The following is a 19,644-nucleotide window of genomic DNA, read 5'->3' as shown; positions in this document are numbered from 1 at the left end:
GGAACCGGTCTGTATGTGGGATCCGAACCCTCGGCGGGAGTGCCACTGTGCTCCCAAGTGGTGCACTGTGCACCACTGGGCCGGCCCCTAAAAAGTAAATCTTATTAAATTATTTTTATTAAAAGAATGTTAAGAATTTTATACAGTCTGTATGTGGGATCCGAACCCTCGGCGGGAGTGCCACTGTGCTCCCAAGTGGCGCACTGTGTGCCACTGGGCCGGCCCCTAAAAAGTAAATCTTATTAAATTATTTTTATTAAAAGAATGTTAAGAATTTTATACATGGATAGTGCTCTTAAAATGACTATATTATGTAAGGTATAATAACCTATATCTGAAATTCCTCTAAAGACACATTAGTGACACTGTTTTGGAGAAAAACCATGAAATAAATGTAATTCTTAAAAATTTTATGATGAATTCAACAGTGTAAAATCTAAAATAAAAAATCCTCAATCCCAGTATCTTTGCAGGTAGAAAGCCAAACACTTCAGGTTTCCTGGACTTTAGAAATATTAGTCAGCACTAAAAAATACATGGCTGATTAATCATAAAAGGAGATATATGTGGTTCTGGAAAGCCATAGTTACTGATAAAAGTATAAACAACTTTGCTTTTGTTTTCTTAAAGTGATGGCTAGTCTAGGTTAAATGTAGCTGACTTAGTCCACTGGATTAAAACTGTAAGAATTAAATTCTTATACATTCCAACCTTACTGTTTGGCTTAGGTTTAAAAAAAAATCTTAATTTGTTGAAGACTTGGGAAAGCTACTGAGTTAATTAAAAGTAAGTCGAAATTTGTGGAATTTAATCTTTTAAAAAACAAATTAATGATGACTAGACGCTGTCTATTATGTTAATTGATGAATTATTATGTATATTGACTTAAGGCTAAGCATTGATGAAAATTTTCACATTTCCTCTTTTCTGAAAACATAAGGATGATAATTGAGAAGTATGAATTGTAGATAGGAAGTGCTTGAAAATCAGGCATTTGAACTGCCTCCAGCCTCTTCTGTGGTATGGCCAGTTTTAGTTGTTTTGATAAATTACGTCCTGTCGTTTTTAAGTCCATAAAACTTTAGCATTCCATTTATCAATTATAGTTTGTATTGTTATTGTACATTATATGATGAAGCTTTTTAACACAGCAGAACTTTACTTAATACTCTAGTCATGCTATCAGTTAATCTAGTCCGTATACTACTCATGGATGATGATATACTTCTAAAACGTCTTGATTTTTAAAAAATTCTACAGTTTTGTAACAAAAGAGTTTTCAAGCTTCCTTGTTGAGTTTCATTCATAGTCAGTGTATATAATAGGTTAGAATTGGGGCCTAGAAATTAGGTCTAGTGATGGAGTACTGAGTATTCATTGTTTGGTGGTCATAAGTCAAGTACAAAGCTGTATAGGACTATTTTCAGAAAACATATCAAGCAAATGAATTATGTTTCTAATGGGTGCTATGAAATATGCCTGTGCAATGATGAGATATTCACAAACCACACCTAAATATTGTTCTTGTTATTTTATAAAAAGGGGGTGAGTATTTCTAAAAGAATGTATGATTTGGATCATTGGTGATACCAGAGTCTATATTCAGTGCACACCCAGAAATCCCATCAAAAGCTTAGAAAGGAAAATTTGGTAAAGGTCATAAAAGTTTTTTTTTCTGTTTACATGTAAATTGCCTTTCAATCAGTTAAAACTTCCTTGGTGCCCAGATTGTGTCTCCAAATATATCATTTTCTCTAAAAGAAACTTAAGAGTCCCTGTAGAGAAGGCTGATTGCAGGTCATCGGGGTCAGGACACAAGAGGCAAGACTGGGGCATCCTGTTCTGCCAGACAGCAGAGTGCTACCTGTGACCCCTGGGACGTGGGGGTCACAGACAGGCCTGTGAGGGTCAGCAAGGACAATAACTGCTGCAGGGGGTTGAAAAGTATCAATATGTTTAAATCCAGGAGTTCAACATGATCGCAAAACTAATTGAATACTTAGGGTGTGCTTAGGAGACAAATGAAAAGATCACAATCTATGGGCCATGTTGGGGTCCTGATTCAGGCAGACTAGTTAAATAAAATCTACGACATGAGGCAGTTGGAGACTTGAACACTGACTAGATGTTTGTGATATTAAGAAATTACTATTAACTTATTTTAGCTGTGATAATGGTATTAAAAAAGCAAAATCCTTATATTTTGATAATATACTGAAATAATTATATCTTAGATTTCCTTCCACATGAGTGGGGTTATACGTAAAATGAGATTGGCTGTAGTAGACAATTATGGATGCTGAATAAGGGGCGCTTGAAGTTTATATACCATTCAGGATACTTATGCATTTGTTTAAAGTTTTCTTTAACAAAATCTTAAAGAAGAATTAACTTAAATTTGGACCTATAGAGATTTGTAAAAAACATTTAAAAATTGATGAGTTTTTTACTCATAAGAAAAGGCACTAAATTTTAAATATGTGCTTTTTGTTTTTTTTAGGGTATTATCGGTCTCTGTATTTGTTGATTAACAGCAAGCTTCCATCAAGTATTGAATATTCTGATTTATCTCGCGTTCCTATAGCAAACATTTTACTAGAGAATGTCCTAAAACCGTTGCACTTTACTTACAACTCCTGTCCAGAAGGTGCAAGGTGAGAATGGAGTAGATTTACTGAATTTGTCATTTCACAAGACCTGTATTTAACAGTAACTTTTACATGTGACCCTGTTTTGAATATAGACTGGAAAGTCAAACTTCTACTTTATTGATGTGACTTAGTTTATAGAAAAATGTACTTTTCCTACCTGGCCTGCAACCCAGTAGAAATCTATAATTCTGATAACCTGGTTATTTTTGTGTTTTCTAGTAGCTGTCAAAAGATACAAAAGCATGGTAGAGTTATCTTGATAGAGAAGACATAAAATTAAGCTCATTTCAGGTTGATCAAGTTGATATTAAAATTATGTTAGTTAATTTAGCATAGTAGATCTATTTAGAAGGATATTTTGAAAGATAATTTTAATCAGCAATTTGATTAACAATATATTTTGATTTTATAAAAAGCTTCCACTTTTCTTTCAGGCAGCAAGTGTTCACAGCCTTCACAGAGGAGTTTCTGGCAGCACCTTTTACAGATCAGATTTTTCGTTTCTTCATTCCGGCATTAGCAGATGTACAGACCGTTTTCCCTTACGAGCCCTTTCTGAATGCACTGTTGTTGATAGAGAGTAGATTTTCAAAAAAGAGTGGTGGAGCACCGTGGCTTTTCTATTTTGTTTTAACTGTTGGCGAAAATTATTTGGGTATGAAATACAAGATACATTTTACCTGTGCTCACACATAGGTAGCATCAGCAGTTAGTCGAGAGAAGGCCATGCAGTGGCAAGTGTTGTGTTGTGAAGATCCAGGGTATGGGAGGGTCTCTTGTATGAGTGTATTTGCTGAGTGGTCTGGGCAACATCGCTGGGAAAGTGTCCAGGCACAGTAAAAAAAAAAAAAAAAAGTCTGATTTAGACACATATCTTATAAGACCACTCAGATTAAAAGTATCGGGGGTAAAAAAAAAAAAAAAAAAAAAAGTCTGATTTAGACACATATCTTATAAGACCACTCAGATTAAAAGTATCTACAGAGTTTAACGGGAGAAGTCTTGTGAGAGCGGGGATGTTTCCCTGCTTTTACTAAATTTTTTATGTGCCTATTCTAGAATTACAGCATCTTCTTCTGGTATATTTTAATACATACATATATATACACACAAATTCTTAGTGTAAAGAGATACAGGAAAGGGCCGGCCCGGTGGTGCACTCGGTAGAGTGCGGCGCTTGGGAGCACAGCAGCACTCCCGCCGAGGGTTCGGATCCCATATAGAGACCAGTCCGCTCACTGGTTGAGCGCGGTGCGGGTGTGGCACCGAGGGTTGCGATCCCGTTGCTGGTCACGGTGCAGGCGCGACACCGAGGGTTGCGATCCCGTTACTGGTCACGAAAAAAAAAAAAGACCAAAAAAAAGGGAAAAAAAAAAAAAGAGATACAGGAAAAAACAAACTTTTTCCTACTCTCACACTCAACACAGCACACTTCTGTGACCAAATATGTGAGGGTTTTCTCCACACACCAAGCAGTTCTTCAGTGGATACAAACTGGGTATCCTTTAATTCAATTCAATCCTGATGCTATTAGATAGCATCAAATCCCACAGGTTGAGGGCTCAATCCCATAAGACTGTCCCCACTTTAGACATCATTTGCAAGTCATAGGTTGTCACCTACACTTCTGACCAACCAGCAAATATTGTGGTTTCCCATGACCTCTTTTGGGTTTGGTAATTTGCTAGGATGGCTCACAGAACTCAGGGAAACACTTCACTTACATTTACGGATTTATTGTAAAGGCCCAATGAAGAGATGCATGGGGCGAGGTATGTGGGAAGGGGGTGCAAAATTTCCATGCCTTCTCTGGGCACACTACCCAGCCAGCACCTCCATGTGTTCAGCAACCTGGAAGGTCACTGAGTGTCGTTGAAGAGTTTTTATAGAGCTTAACCTTCCATCTCTACTTCCCCTTCCTGGAGGTTGGAGTGTGGAGCTGAAACTTATAACCCTCTAATCACTTGATATTTCTGGTTACTGGCCCCATCCTAAGTCAGCCTAAGTGTTGTGAATAACAAGAGACGCTCCTGTCTTTGGGGACATTCCGAGGGTGCTCTGTGACATGAACCAGGGACGAGCACCAGATATATTTCATATTATAGCACAGTTTGAATTTTAAAAATAAGTTCTGGTCAGATATGTCTCTCTGTGTATGAGAACAATGATACCTGCATTTTCCATTTTTAAAAAAACCTTTTTACTAAAATGTGTTATAACTGATTGTTTTACAAAGGAACCCTCTCTGAGGAAGGCCTGCTGGTGTATTTACGAGTTCTCCAGACCTTCCTCTCTCAGTTACCAGTCTCACCTGCCAGCGCGAGCTGCCAAGACTCAGCCAGTGACTCTGAGGACGAGAGTGAGGAAGCTGACAAGCCCCCGAGCCCGGTAAGCCCCTAGTGCCTCATGTCCGTGAGGCTGCACCATAGGAGCTACCTCTGACTGTGCAGGTACTTCTCTAGCTCTCTGTCCACCCTTATGTTTAGTTGCATGAGTAAGACTTTCAGGTAGTCTGGTTAGTCATTCAGCTTTACAGATAAGCCCCCACCATTCTCTTTCCCAGTAACTGGACCTGTCTGCTTCCACACCTCTCTCTCTGCATCTGTGGAAGTGTCTATAAGATACAGAGTTTTGTGTTTGCTTTTTATCCAGAATTGAGTCATAATGTATATTAATTTAATTATTACTTAGGAAATATTTTTTAGAAGTGAAATTGTTGGGTCAAAATGTTATGTACTTCTTACCCTATCCTGTGAACACTGAGTAATGTCTTTATTAGTTTCTGCTAATTTTACAGTGGATAAGTGTTATGATTTATTTTTAAATTACTTTTAAGTACATTGTCTAATGTTACCTTTTAACCCCTTCTTCCTTTTCTTTCTTACTATTAGGAGTTTACTGTGTATTTTCAAGGAATAAAAAGCTTTAAAATTTGATATACACACACATACTTTGTGTGTTTTGTTTAAGGGATTCATCTGCCACTGACCTTTTTTTCTCTTAAACAATTGAAATGGCTTGAGGTATGGCTATAATAGGTTATTAAATGTTTTTTTGTTAAGGAATGTTATATTGATTAATATTAAGCCTATTCCCAAAATATATTTGAGAATGGCTCAGGTTTTCCAGGTGAAGCAAATTTAGAGAGTCAGGAAGTGAAAAGGTGTGTTAGTACTATATTTTCTGGATATGAACAGTTCCATTAGCATAGAATGAAAAAAATCACAACAATGGGAGAAGGAAAAACAGGTTACTCGTTGCCAGGGTTTATCGCTATGGGAAAGGTTTGATTACAAAGGGATGGAATGAATTTTTTGGTGCATGCTGGAACTGTTGCATCTGTTAAAACTCAGAGCTGTACACCAAAAGGTAAAAATTTTGTTGTCTGATCAAAAAAGAGTAGGGTTCTGTGATGGAATGTAGATAAAATTTTTGTTTTTAGAGGAAAGATAACTTTTTAGTACTCAATTGCCTTCCAGAGAATCTGTAAAATTATTATTATTTTTTTCCTTTTTTTTTTTTTTTTTTTTTTTCTTTTTTTTTTTTTTTTTTTCTTTTTTTTTTTTTTTTTTTCTTTTTTTTTTTTTTTTTTTCTTTTTTTTTTTTTTTTTTTCTTTTTTTTTTTTTTTTTTTCTTTTTTTTTTTTTTTTTTTCTTTTTTTTTTTTTTTTTTTCTTTTTTTTTTTTTTTTTTTCTTTTTTTTTTTTTTTTTTTCTTTTTTTTTTTTTTTTTTTCTTTTTTTTTTTTTTTTTGTCTTTTTTCGTGTCCGGCAACGGATCGCAACCCTCAGTGTCGCGCCCGTACCGGACCGGACCGGGACCGGCAACGGGATCGCAACCCTCAGCGTCACGCCCGCACCTTGCTCAGCCAGTGAGCGGGAACCGGTCTGTATGTGGGATCCGAACCCTCGGTGGGAGCGCCGTCACGCTCCCAAGCGGCGCACTGTAGCAGTGTGCCACCGGGCCGGCCCAGAGAATCTGTAAAATTAAAGATTTATTTGTACACAATATGTTTTACATCCATGTGAAGATGAGGCTGTGGCTTTGCTGGCGTGAGTAATGACAAGGCCTTCCTCGCTGTGGATGTACACACACGGTGAAAGCAGAACGCCAAAACCCAGGAGACAGAAAAGAACCTGTGGGCTTGCTTGTGCCTACACTTCTAACATTTAAAAAGCAGGATCAGTTTTTTATTTTATTTTATTTTAATTTATTTTTTGGCAACTGGCCAGTACAGGGATCTGAACCCTTGACCTTGGTTTTATAACATTGCGTTCTAACCTGTTTTTTTAACCGGCAAGCCCCTTACATAAAGGTTTTAAGGTTTTTCTGTTATATAACAGTAAACTTTAATTTCTCTTTTTCATTTATTTTCTTCATTTTTCCCTTGCCTTGGGTTTTGTTTCTTCTTTTCTGTCCACATTTGGGTTGAGAACTAATGACCCAGTTGTGAGTCAGGTACTCATAGGTTTGACTTCAAATCATTCTTTATTTCTGGGCCAGATCTTTTATGTCTGTATTTATGTGTTGCCTTTTCTTTCCTGTGATATGTAATCAAAGGGTCAAAGTTCACCCTTTATAAAGATCACCCTTTTGTTGTTTAGGTTTCCATATAATCTGTTCACTTATTGTTTATGTATAATGTGTTTTAAAATTGTACACTACAAAAATAGAAGTACTGGGATAGTACTCTTGTTCTAACATACCTTTTATTAGATGTATCTTAAAGATTCAAGTTTGACAGATGAATTTACTATTTTTATCTCCGAAGCAATGTTTTCTTTGGTAGAGTATTATAAATTACATAAATTATATCCATCCAAATTTGCAAAGAGTATAGCCAGCAATACCCAATGTCACGTATATTCATATTTATATATATTCATATATATATATGTATACATGAAAAAAAGTATATATCTTTGGATAATATACCAAATGAGTTAATTGCATATAGTATTAGCTTAGGTTTTTTTCAGTGAATCAGATCTTGTAGAGAAGTTAAGATATAAAATAGATTTATTATGCATGTCCTTTGATTTAAAAAGAAAAAATTTAATATCCTCACTTATTTTGCTGAAACTGCAATCTCAAATAACTTAATGTGGAATGTCATCAGATGAAAATATAGTTTCACTATGTATGCTGTCTTAGTACAACTCTTATCTAAAAAATATGAAATGAATTTTTCTTAATATGTAAATACTGAAAATATTGTCACATCAGTAGGCAAGAACTGAGTATTCACAGTTCCTGTGTTATCGTGCTGGCGAAAATTGATGCATCCTGGTGACTGTGGATCTCTAGATTCATAGATTCACTATCTTCACATTACTTTAATGGATACATTAGTAGAGATATTGATAAGTTTGTTGTGATGTGGATAATTTTTAGATAATCTTGTATTTTCACTGGCAGAAAAATACAGTTTTATGTGTGTTTGTAGTGTAGAGGCAAGTTCTAATAGAACATCATTAACTTAGACTAATTTTCCTGGTGTGTTTTAGGAGGATGGTAGACTGTCAATACCATACATAACAGAGGAATGTCTGAAAAAGTTGGATACTAAACAGCAGACCAACACCCTGTTGAACCTGGTGTGGAGGGACTCGGCCAGTGAAGAGGTGTTCACGACGATGGCTTGCATCTGCCACACGCTCATGGTGCAGCATCGCATGATGGTGCCCAAAGTCAGGCAAGTCGGCTTCAATGTGAAGTTGCTGTCCTCCCCAGAGGTTCACTTTGGTCTTAATCTGGATCAGGTTTAGCTGCTGTTTTCTGATAGAATATTTTACTCTCCAAGCATTTCATAGAAAAATAAAGTTTGTTTGTTTTTCTTTTCTAAACCAGCTAATAGTGGTTGAATCCTTTTCCTGGCATGTGAAGCTTTGAAGTGCCCTGTATGTAATATTTAAATCAAATGAGCTTCTATTTCTGTAGTCCTTACCACCCATTTTAAAAGTTGGGCTCATACGTACATTGTAGAACCAACATATTTTTTTAGGTTTTTTCAAGCACCCATTTTTTTTTAAATCAGATTGTCCTTGACAATTTACTCTTGTAAGTAAGTTTTTGTTTTTCAAAAGTTGGAAATAAACTTTTGGTTGGGACAAAACAAAATATACAAATTAAAAATGTAGCTAATTTGTGCTTAAATAATTGTGACAGTAATCTTGAACTGTTTTCTTTCCCTCCATTTTGAGTGATAGTTTAGTGGTTTCTTGAGAATTTAATAGAAAGATATTTAATTGTATACAGTGCAAAAAATATGTAGTGGTCCTACTGGACCTGAGGGCCTGATGTCACACAGGCAAACTGCAGAAAGGCACCATCAATAAATATGTCCCACAGTGATTCATGTTACCCTACAGAATTCTCTGTTTTTATAAAATGCCATCTCATAACATGTGAAGAGTAGTGTCTTTTGGTTAAGAAAGCATTCTTTGAAATGAACTGTAAGTGAGGGACGCATCATCGTTGAAATTGCCTTGTAAACACTAATGCAGCCGACTAATGAGGTGCTATCTTAGCTCACTGGTGTTTATTACCATTGGAGGAAGTAAGAGGGCAGTGAAGATGGGACCCCTCGATTAGGTAATTAGCTCTTTGTAGGCTAATTGCATGAGAGCAGGATGTGAGATCTGAGGATCCTAGCAGCTGAACCAGGACACTGGCTTTTATTGTAGCACAGAGTCCATTGCTTGGGATAGCAATTACTGGATTTAAATGCATCACTGCCCTGGTCTGAGGTTTACTCGTGAGCTGCTTCCAAAAGGTGTTTAATGGGTAAAGGAGCTCTCTATGTAGCTTGATTTTATGAGTACAGCACCTATTTCCTCCAAAAAACTACTCTAGGAATTTTATTTATGGCTTAAATATATTAGGTTTTAAGTATTTAGAGTGTTTTTTCATAGCTCATGAAAGAGCAAGTGGGCTTACTTTAACAGTTGTAGATTTTAACTGCTTTCCATTTTGATTTTTAAAAAAGTATTTAAACGATGATTATTGTATTCTTAGGTTGATAACTCATTCTCGACACCTTCCTGGCTCATATTAGTTCCTCTTATTTTCAGAGTTGTGATTTGCAGTTTTAATTTGTGTTTAACTGATTGTCAGGATGTATAAAGGAATATGGAAGTCTTTCTTACACTGAAAGATTTCAATGTGGAAAGATTTCCAAGACAGATGTTTATATGAAAAAAGGAAGATATAGAACAATGTGTATAATAACCTACATTTTGTGTAAGAAGGGTAGAAAAATAAGAATGTATTTGTATTTGCATAAAGAAACTTGGAAGCATATACAAGAAATTTATACAAATGATTTTATCATGTGTCTGCATATGCTAGGGGGTATAGGGCTGGAGGTGAGAATGATCTTTTAACACTTTTAAAAATATTTTTTGGAGTTTTAGATTAGGTTAGTGATTTAAATTGTATTTTGATTAGTTAAGTAGTAAATGAGTTGCCAGTTCCCTTTTTGAGAGGAAATTTGTATATCTTACCATTGAACTCGGAAATCTGAATAAAATTTGGATTTAAAATTATTTTTTCCTTAAGAAAATATACTCACTATTTTTAAATATGAATAAATGTTAACTGGTTGTTTTGTGAGGGGGGAAAAATGAAGGTGCTATTGTAATATCTAGAGAACTCAAGGTAGAAAGTAGGATATTAAGTAGGTGCCTAAAGATAGCCTGTTTGAAAGTGTTCAGCTTCAATCCTGGCAGACTTAGAATTTTAGGTGGATACTATTTTTGTGTTTTATTGAATGGGTTTGTAGTCCTCGTTTACAGATGTTACACACTGAGACGAGGACTGCTGTGCTTCTTCAGCCCCTCCGGCTCGCCCCAGTCTGTGTGGCTGCTCATTACAGTGTCTCGTAGACGGCCCTGCAGCCGCTCATGCTAGTGCTGCATGGACAGCCCTATGGCCACTTGTGACGGTGCCATGTAGACAGCCACCCTGTGGCTGTGACACTGCTGTTTAGACGGCCCGACGGGGCTCCAGCAGCTTGGCCAGAGGTTTTCCTGAATTATGGGGCTTCTGCATGGCATTGACACTCCTCACCTGTCCTTTCCTTGGCCCTCTTTTACCTGTTCTCTTCACACACACTGTGTTCTCATGATTTTTCCTTTACTGTTAGGCAGCTTCTTCTCAGTTTCCTTTGTGGGTTCTTTTTCTGTGTTTCAGTGTTTTCTAAATTTCTTAAACTTCTTTTTCTATTCAGTTTTTTAGTTCTTTTCCTTCAGTTGATTGTCTGGGTAATCTCTTTCATACAAATGGCTTCAGCTCTCTTCCAGTGACTCCTAAATTTGTATCTTTAGCCTAATAACTTTCTGGAGCTCCAGGCTCATATTCATGTGCTTAATAGGAGATGTCCTCTGGGATCTGCCCTCAGACTCCTGACACATTGTCTAAAATTTAACTCAGCGTCTTTCCCCAAGAACCTCCTCTTTCCATCCCTATCTTGTTCACTTAGTTGTCTGTGCCCAAGCGGTGTCCTGCATGGTAGTCACTAGAGACATTTTACATTAAATTAATATAAAAACAAACACAAAGCCAGTTCCTCGGTCACACTGGCCACGTTTCAGGTGCTCAGGAACCTCATGTGCCCAGAGCATGTTTGTCTTCTCAGGAAGTTCAATTGGGCAGCACTGCCTGTGGGTCTGGGCTTAGAGTCACAGTCCCCACATGCGTTCAGTCACCATGATGTGTCAGAACTGTAGTCTTTGTATCAGGTTTTGCTAAACTGAATCGTCAAACATACAGTCCTAATTATCCATTCTCTTGCGTGAACATCCACCAGTGGGCCTCTGTGCTTTCAGGAAGAGCTTCTCATCCCTCACAGGACTGATTTGTGCTGTGTGCTTTTGTTGTCGAGCGTTTGGTTACCTCTTTAACTTTCTTTCTGGCCACAAAATACTGTTTTGCCCCAGTCATGCTTAATTAATTACATGCTCCTGACCCCACTATGCTGGTTTAATGCCTTCATGGTGTTTCATGGCTTCTGTCCTTTTGCGTGTGCTTGTTTCTGTCCAAAGTGCCTCTTCCTGCCTACTTTCTAACACTTGGGTGGGCAGCAGGCTGTGCCTCCAGGCTTGGCTCAGCTCAGCTGGGCTCGGCTCAGTTCAGCTCGGCTTTGAAATGGAATTTTAAAGGTAGCATTTTAGGGATCAGAAAGATGGATATTATAATTCGTCTATAGTTTTCACATAAATGCATCAAATATAAAGCATCACAAATCAATTTTACTTCAGCACATGCTTGATTTTTTCACCTAAAACTAATAGAATGAGCCAGCTTAATTTTGTCTTGTGTTATTAATCATTGTCATATAGATAATTGTGTGCCCTGGAAATGTAGCACTATTTCCTCATGTGTTACCTTAAGCCCAGTTAAGTGTGCACTGATAGGTAATGAATACGCTTTAGCTCTTGATTTATAAGTTCATATCTCATGCTTTAATAGTTTGGGATAAAATTATTATGCAAATGACATAGAGAAAAATGCAGATTTGTGTTTCATTGTATATGCAGCATTAAAGATTATATACTGTTCATGTGTTGGTAAACACAAAAAAATTGAGGATATACCTGGAGAGAGAAAAATAAATTTATTTCTTTGCTTATAATTTCGTGGTTGCTTTTATTATTGATGATATTTTCAGTATAATAAACAGGTTTAATCAGCTATTGATTCATGTTGAAATTTGCATTCTGTTTCATGAAGGTCAAATAAAATTGATGAGCTTTTAAACATTTCAAGGCAGATAATTTTATTATTAAATCTATTTTGAAATCACGTATATGTTATAAACTAATTTCCAATAGTTATTGTTAGACATATCTAATTAATAAACTAGGTTTGCTTTAGTCAAGTTTAGCAATATAATTTGTAGTGAGTTTTCTAAACATTTGTGGTATTGATTCACAGGAAATAAAAGTAAACTTGAAGGAAGCAATACACCGAATCTATTTTAAACCCCCCTGCCCCTGAAGTTCTCTCTTAACAATAGTGTTAAGAGAGAAACTGGCAAGGGGAGGGAATATACAGGGAGGTGTCCGAGATAATGAATGCTACTTCCCCCATTTCAGTTTAAACCGTAGTGTGAGGAAAAGTACATTTTTGGAGTCTGTTAGTCTTATAATTTTTTAAAAAATCAGTTACCAGTGAAGTGAAAGGGGAACTGTCTGTTAAAACTGTTTATGGTTTTAATACTGGAATGTTAGTTTAACACAGCTGTATGTCTAAAGCTTTTCTTCTACTCTTAGCTTCTAGTCTGTGAAGAAAAATTTTTTGGCAGCTTGCCTCAAGATGAAATATGTCTTAAAATGTTTATTATCATTGAGGAAATTTGGAATTTATTTTTAATCTTACATTATCTCAGGTGATCTGTTATATATCTATTTAAATATTGCTTTTGCCAATACTTTCAGCAGAAAAGCACAAAGGATCACCTTTGCCACTTGCGTGTTACAAGACTTGGGTAGGTCATTGGGTGTCTTGTCATATTTCTTTCACCTGTGACACCTCCACTTACAGGGGATGTCTCGGGCTGCCTTGCTGTAGTGGCCTTGATGGCCTTGTATATGAGCTGGTGTCTTCCATTGTGTTCTTTAATAACTTATAGAGTCCCTGTGGAAAACTGGCCTCAATTTATGACCTGCGTTGAAAATGTTACCCTTTATTAATTAATTCATAGGATAGTTTTAGGTGAACAAAGTTTAATGGGTAATTTTTATCCCAGTATATAGAAAGAATATGTCACTTCTTCATGTTTTTGAAGCAAAGCCCCAAACTAAGTAACCTTCCAAATTTATTTTTAAAAGTTTAATAATTTGTTTTATTATTGCCTGAGTGACTAATTTAGTAAATATAATTATTTCAAAGTTAGCTTAAAATACACCTTTTGAAATATGTGGCCATTAAAATGGTGTTTAAGAAATATGCATATATTCACATGTAAAGATGTTAATTATAATCCTAATGAAAAACTCTGTTATAAGAGACTGTGTGGGAAGAACCCATTTTTGTTTATATACATGTGCTCAAAGTGTCTGGATGGATTTATAGCAGTGTGTTCACTCGGATTATTGCCACATAGATGTAATGAAATGTTGCTAATGTTCTATTGCCTTGTTTTTGTGTGTGTGTGTTTTAGAAAAAGCAAAAGAAACACACCTGTTGAAAATTTGTAAAATTGTAATAGATAATACGTTTTTAAAAAATGAACTCAATTTATGGGCCGGCCCGGTGGCGCACTCCTACAGTGCGCCGCTTGAGAGCGTGGCGGCGCTCCTGCCGAGGGTTCGGATCCCACATACAGACTGGCCGCTCACTGGCTGAGCAAGGTGCAGGCGCAACACTGAGGGTTGCGATCCCGTTGCCGGTCCCGGTCCAGTACGGGCGTGACACTGAGGGTTGCGATCCGTTGCTGGTCACGAAAAAAGACAAAAAGGAAAAAAAAAAAATGAACTCAATTTCTTGATTGAAGTGATAAAAGAGGCAGATATTACTACCTTTTAGAATTCTTTCATGTTGTAATGTTTTTTGTAGCTTTTTTCTTATTCTATTTTCCGTGTGGTTGTTTGGATATTCGTAGCAAATAAAACTCCACAAAGCCAAGAAAAAATCTTCACACTATTTATATATTAGGCATATGGTAAGCATTTGAAATATCTCAGGGATGAGGAATGTATTATTTCTAATACGGCTCCAGTTTTCTTTTTTTTTTTTCCTTTTTGTCTTTTTTCGTGACCGGTAACAGGATCGCAACCCTCGGTGTCGCGCCCATACCGTGACCAGCAACGGGATCGCAACCCTCGGTATCGCGCCCGCACCACGCTCAACCAGTGAGTGGCGGACCGGTCTCTATAAGGGATCCGAACCATCGGCAGGAGTGCCGCCGCGCTTCCAAGTGCCGCACTCTACCGAGTGCACCACCGGGGCAGCCCTCCAGTTTTCAATAGTATAATTTCTTTGAAGTGGAAATTCACTTGGACATTAATAACGGGAAGGCAGTTGGGCCGGCCTGGTGGCGCACTGGATAGTGCGCCGCTTGGGAAGTGCGGCGGCGCTCCCGCCGGAGGGTTCGGATCCCACATGCAGACCGGTTCCCGCTCACTGGCTGAGCGAGGCGCGGGAGCAATGCCGAGGGTTGCAATCCCGTTGCCGGTCCCCGGTCCGGTACGGGGGCAACACTGAGGGTTGCGATCCGTTGCCGGACACGGAAAAAGACAAAAGACAAAAAAAATAATAATAATAATAATAATGGGAAGGCAGCATACTTAACATGGCTTAATTGTTCTCCCTTAACATATTATTACCATTTTTTCATTATTCCGGGAAAATTTTTTTTTTCAAATTTCTCAATCTAATTTTGAGACTTACCCGTTTGAGCTTTCTGGTGGAATTAGTGTTTGTATTGTTACCACTTTCTCACAGTATGTTCCTGTGACAAATACTGCACACTTTTGTAAAGTCATACTACTTTTGAGCTGGGAAAAACCTGAAAATTGTAGCCCAACCACTTCATTTTCTGATGCAAACCTATCACTGTTAGCTACATGACATTTGAGGTATCATTGGGCTGAATGATCCAATAGATTCTTTCTAGCCTAAAGTTTCATGATTCTGGGTAAATTCCACATACTCCTCATGCTTTCACTATTTTTTAAATGACTGTGCTCTTAGTATCATTTGGGCATCTCAGAATACACCATATTAAAATAAGAATGGAATTTTTTTTTTTAAAGCAGTACTCTATAATCCCTATTGTGTACTCAAAAAATGCTGATATCAAACAATGCAGCTGATATTTTGGGTTGAATGAATGTAGGAAATTACTCAGCCAATCAAATTTGAGATTTTTGTATTGAAAAATGCCTTATTTATCTAAGCCTTGCTAATTTCTTTTCTACTGTGGTTATTTAAATTAACACACTTCTTGCAAAATGCAGGCTACTAAAATATTACATATTATACTTCATATGGTGCAGTAACAACAGTAATTAAATTCATAGAGAATTGTGGCTGCTACATAGTGTTTTTATTTTGCCAGATCATCAAATTGTTATTACTGCCATTTCTCAGGAAGGAACTAGAAGCAGTCTAAAGAGATGCCCGGGGCTGGTCGTCTGGGTCTGAGCAGGTAGATAGAAGAGACCAACAGTCCTCAGAAGCCATGTGCTGCCACAGACTGGCTTTTCACTTTGGGAATCCCACGGCTCTCATGCCTCTTGTCCTTGTCTGTGCAACATGAGAATGGCACCTGATGTGACCTCTAAGGTCTCTTCAAACTTGAAAACTCAGTGATTCTCTATTAAATTCAGCAATCTGCAAAAGGATGGTATAAGACTAGATGTGCTGATATTCACAAGTGTGGAGTTTTGCTCTTATAGTATTTTTATCTTTAAATTTTCATTCTAGGATCATTGCTAATACATTTCTAATTCCACAGTGAAAACTTACATTCTTTAGTTGTGCATACTAAACCAACTTTGTTGTTGTTCTGCTCTCTTGTTCTTCTAAAAATGCTTCTACTAAGATCACATCTCTATTAAAACCATGTTTTTCTGCCATCCTAAGCCTTTTTGTAAACTGTGATTTATTCTCACATATATTTGAAATTTAATATGTTTGAAATTTAATTTTTGACTCCTGCACTTTAAAGAATGTTTATGCAGGTTTGTTTTTTTTTGGGCGGGGGGAGATTATGCCATTATGACTAGAATGTGTATCCTATTACAAAAATGTATTGTACTCATAGAGCTAATTTAGAGGAGTTTTTAAAAACCTTTAATACACATTGTTAGATTTTAAATATTTTTGGAAAGGTATCATAATACATAGGGCTTTCTTGGTTCTGTGATAGGAAACGCAGTGTTCCCTTCCAGCAGCCAGGGGCACAAAGAACATTCCTAGTGTCCTCTCAAGTCACCTGTTGTAGGAGGTGTGTTCTTTGTGATGGTAGTGTGGATATTTCTAAACTATCTTAAAGCAATATGGATAACTTTTTTTTTTTTTTGAAGAAACATATTGAATGAATGCTTGCTTATTCTTCCTTATTTTTCCCCCATTCCTTTTTAGACTTCTCTACAGTTTAGCCTTTAATGCCAGGTTTCTGAGACATCTTTGGTTTCTAATATCTTCCATGACAACGCGGATGATTACAGGGTATGTGTTACGCAGACTTACAAATTGAGCATGGAAAGTGGCAACCTAATCAAAACAGTTGTAAGAAGGTATTTTTAAGTACTGCTTACAATTAGCTCATTTCAAATCAGCAGAATAATTCTGGATGGTCTGAGTTTCACAAAAACAAAACTTAGTGCCTAGCTTTATCTGTATATATTATTATGAGTATGGCTTTATCTGAAGGTAAATTTGTTTCAAAAATCATAGTCATTTTCTTTGGAAATCAGAAACTTGAAATTTCTTTGCTCCATGTGACTTTAATGTTCTTTTGAGAGTGGAAATATAGATTTGAATAAAATTTAACACTATTGCAAACATTAAAACAGTATAAAAGTTGGTTTTTAAAACTTTTTGTTGAGATAATTAGATTTCTCATATATGAATCATTATATAACTTGAAAGCTAGCATCTTTAATATACGTATTTAATTAAATGTGTAGTAGAAATTTCGTATTTAAAAATCCTTCATGGTAAACTGACTTAGCCCATTATCTTGTTGTTGAAATTCTCTGTCAGAAGCCTAAGGTAATTCCTCTATACTGTAATATGAAAGGGTGAAGTGTGTGACTCAGTTAATTGGAGATTGGACTTACAGAATGCAACTGCATGTCATGCTCACTACACTAGTAATAACAGCAGTCAGCATTGCTGACCACGTCCTGTGAGCCAGCTCATCCTGTGAAGGAAAGGCAGGTCTCAATTGTAGAGCAAGTGTGTGGAAGGAAGAGGTAGTTTTTTTCTTTATAGGAACAAGAAATTGGAGGAAAGAATTTTTGGCAGTTGGGGCTGGGGTATCCAAAATTTAAATATGCACTCATATGCAATCTAATTTGGCTTGCAACATGTTAGATGGTACTGAAAAATCTTGTGTTGAGATTTCTGGATTTTGAGCTTTTTAGTGCAGTACTGTAGAGAAAAAGATTATTACATTTTAGTGCCTTTTAATCAGTCACAGTCAGCCCTTTAATGAATGGAACTGGTGTTTGAAACTTCCTACTAAATAAAAGAGGAATGTCAATTTATGAATAGCATTACTTTGAATTACTTTCATGTTTTTTCATTTAATCTTGATGAATCTTAAGTGAGTGAAGGGCGTTTTTAACCCTGACCCTGCCGCTGCCTCTGGTGAAACTCATAAAGATTAAGTGAGTTATCTTGTGTCAACAGTGAGTGGCAGAAGTAGACAGATGAGAGACATCTAGAATAATTTAACGTCTGAAAAATTTTTCTGTCATTTCCAAACTAAAATACTAGGTTTTAGGTATGTTTTGTTTTGTTGTATTTTGGTGTATTTCAGCCTCTTCTGACTATGCCAACCATGACTTTCACGAATGACAGGTTTGTTTAGGGTAAAAGGAGATTAGGGATCATTAGGACAGGAAATTATCATTTAGTCCCAGCTTAGCAACAGGGATATTGTCATAGTTCTGCCTGATAATTGCTCATTTGTTCATAGCATTTGTCTTTTGGTGAGGAAGTGGAGTCATGTGTGAAAGAAAATGGGATATTGTTAATTACATTAAATTATTGTAAGTTGGTAAAGTGGTACAAGTTTTTAAAAACTCATCATTTCTTAAAAGCCAATTTGAGAATTTGAGTTTCTTTTTGCTTGTTTAATTTATTAAAATAAGGTCCCTCAAGAAACTTACAGTGTATTAATACATTTCTAATATGAGTCTCATATTTACTATTGGGAGTAAAATTTAAAATGAAATGCCTGATTTTCTGAAAATGGCACTGAATTTAATTTGAAAATGGTTTCACAGGAAGACTTGCATAGCTGGGACTTTCAGCTTTAGTGAGCCTAAGGGTCATCAGGAGAGTGTGTTGAAGTGCAGGACCCCATATCGCCCCTGCGACCTGGGTTAGAAACCCAGCAGTCTGTGCCTACAGGCCTGCCAGGGCACTGAGACACAGGTGGTTTAGGACCTGACTGAGGACCACTTGTTCCTCGTGCCAGTCAAGCAGGACCACACTAGCACTGTGTCCAGATGGGTGTGGGAAGTTGTCTTGGTACATGATTTTGCAAACAACATTTTTATTCATGTGCCTCATTTCCAGTATCTGCTATTGAGATTGTACAGTTAGTTTCCTCCTTGTTGAAGATAAAGGAACCCACAGCCAGCTGGTCATGATTTTCCCCAAACTTCCCTTTATCAAGACAACACAGAGGAGCTTCACCAGCTGTCTTTGGCTGTGTGGTGCACGTCAGCATTTTTATTTGGTCACACAGTCTCAACGTTATCCACAGCAGCACTCTGAAAACTTTTTTAGGGAAGAGTCTATTCAACAAGAAACTCATATAGAAGACAAGAAGCTAGTTAGGTTAGCAGGAGGAGGAGTAGAGGTTCCCATAGACACACAGCGTGAAAGCCCTTGTTCTGAGAATATGTACAGAGGTTGGGGATTTGTCTGAGGTCTCATTTATGGTCAGCAATTCAGCCAGCTCCCCAGAGTTACAAATCAGTGTCTCTTCCATTAAATGATGGATTTATTTGCACATAAGTCTTTGAGATTGACCTGTTTTCAGAGGAATATTTGAGTCAGTGTTTACAGCAGAAAGAGTGGCCTGCATAGAACCAGGAGGTGTGTTTTATTTGTGCCCTGACTGCATGGGACCACTGGCACATATCTGACCCTTCTTGCCAGTCCCATTTTCTGTCATTGAAGTGGAAATGATCCCATTGCTTACCTCACAGGGGTTTCAGTAAGTTAATGTTGGTTAATTACCCTTGTCTCTTTTAGGGAACCAATAAAAGGGCTTTGTGCCTACTGGCATATATGAGAGAGCTTCAA

General features: G+C 37.0%; 1 protein-coding gene across 1 annotated transcript in view; it reads left to right on the top strand.

Annotated features, from left to right (window-relative positions):
* UBE3C (ubiquitin protein ligase E3C) overlaps positions 1–19,644 on the top strand; it is a 112,054-nt gene that overhangs the window by 15,223 nt on the left and 77,187 nt on the right. The window contains exons 6-10 of the mRNA XM_008583747.1: positions 2,501–2,654; positions 3,086–3,306; positions 4,888–5,039; positions 8,157–8,344; positions 16,741–16,827. Coding sequence (XP_008581969.1) covers positions 2,501–2,654; positions 3,086–3,306; positions 4,888–5,039; positions 8,157–8,344; positions 16,741–16,827 — 802 coding nt within the window. The remainder of the gene's footprint in view (positions 1–2,500; positions 2,655–3,085; positions 3,307–4,887; positions 5,040–8,156; positions 8,345–16,740; positions 16,828–19,644) is intronic.

This window comes from Galeopterus variegatus, unplaced genomic scaffold (genome assembly GCF_000696425.1).
Source record: "Galeopterus variegatus unplaced genomic scaffold, G_variegatus-3.0.2 Scaffold100, whole genome shotgun sequence".
Taxonomy (NCBI): domain Eukaryota; kingdom Metazoa; phylum Chordata; class Mammalia; order Dermoptera; family Cynocephalidae; genus Galeopterus; species Galeopterus variegatus.
Note: the sequence above shows the minus strand (reverse complement) of the source record. Positions and strands in the feature narration are given on the sequence as shown.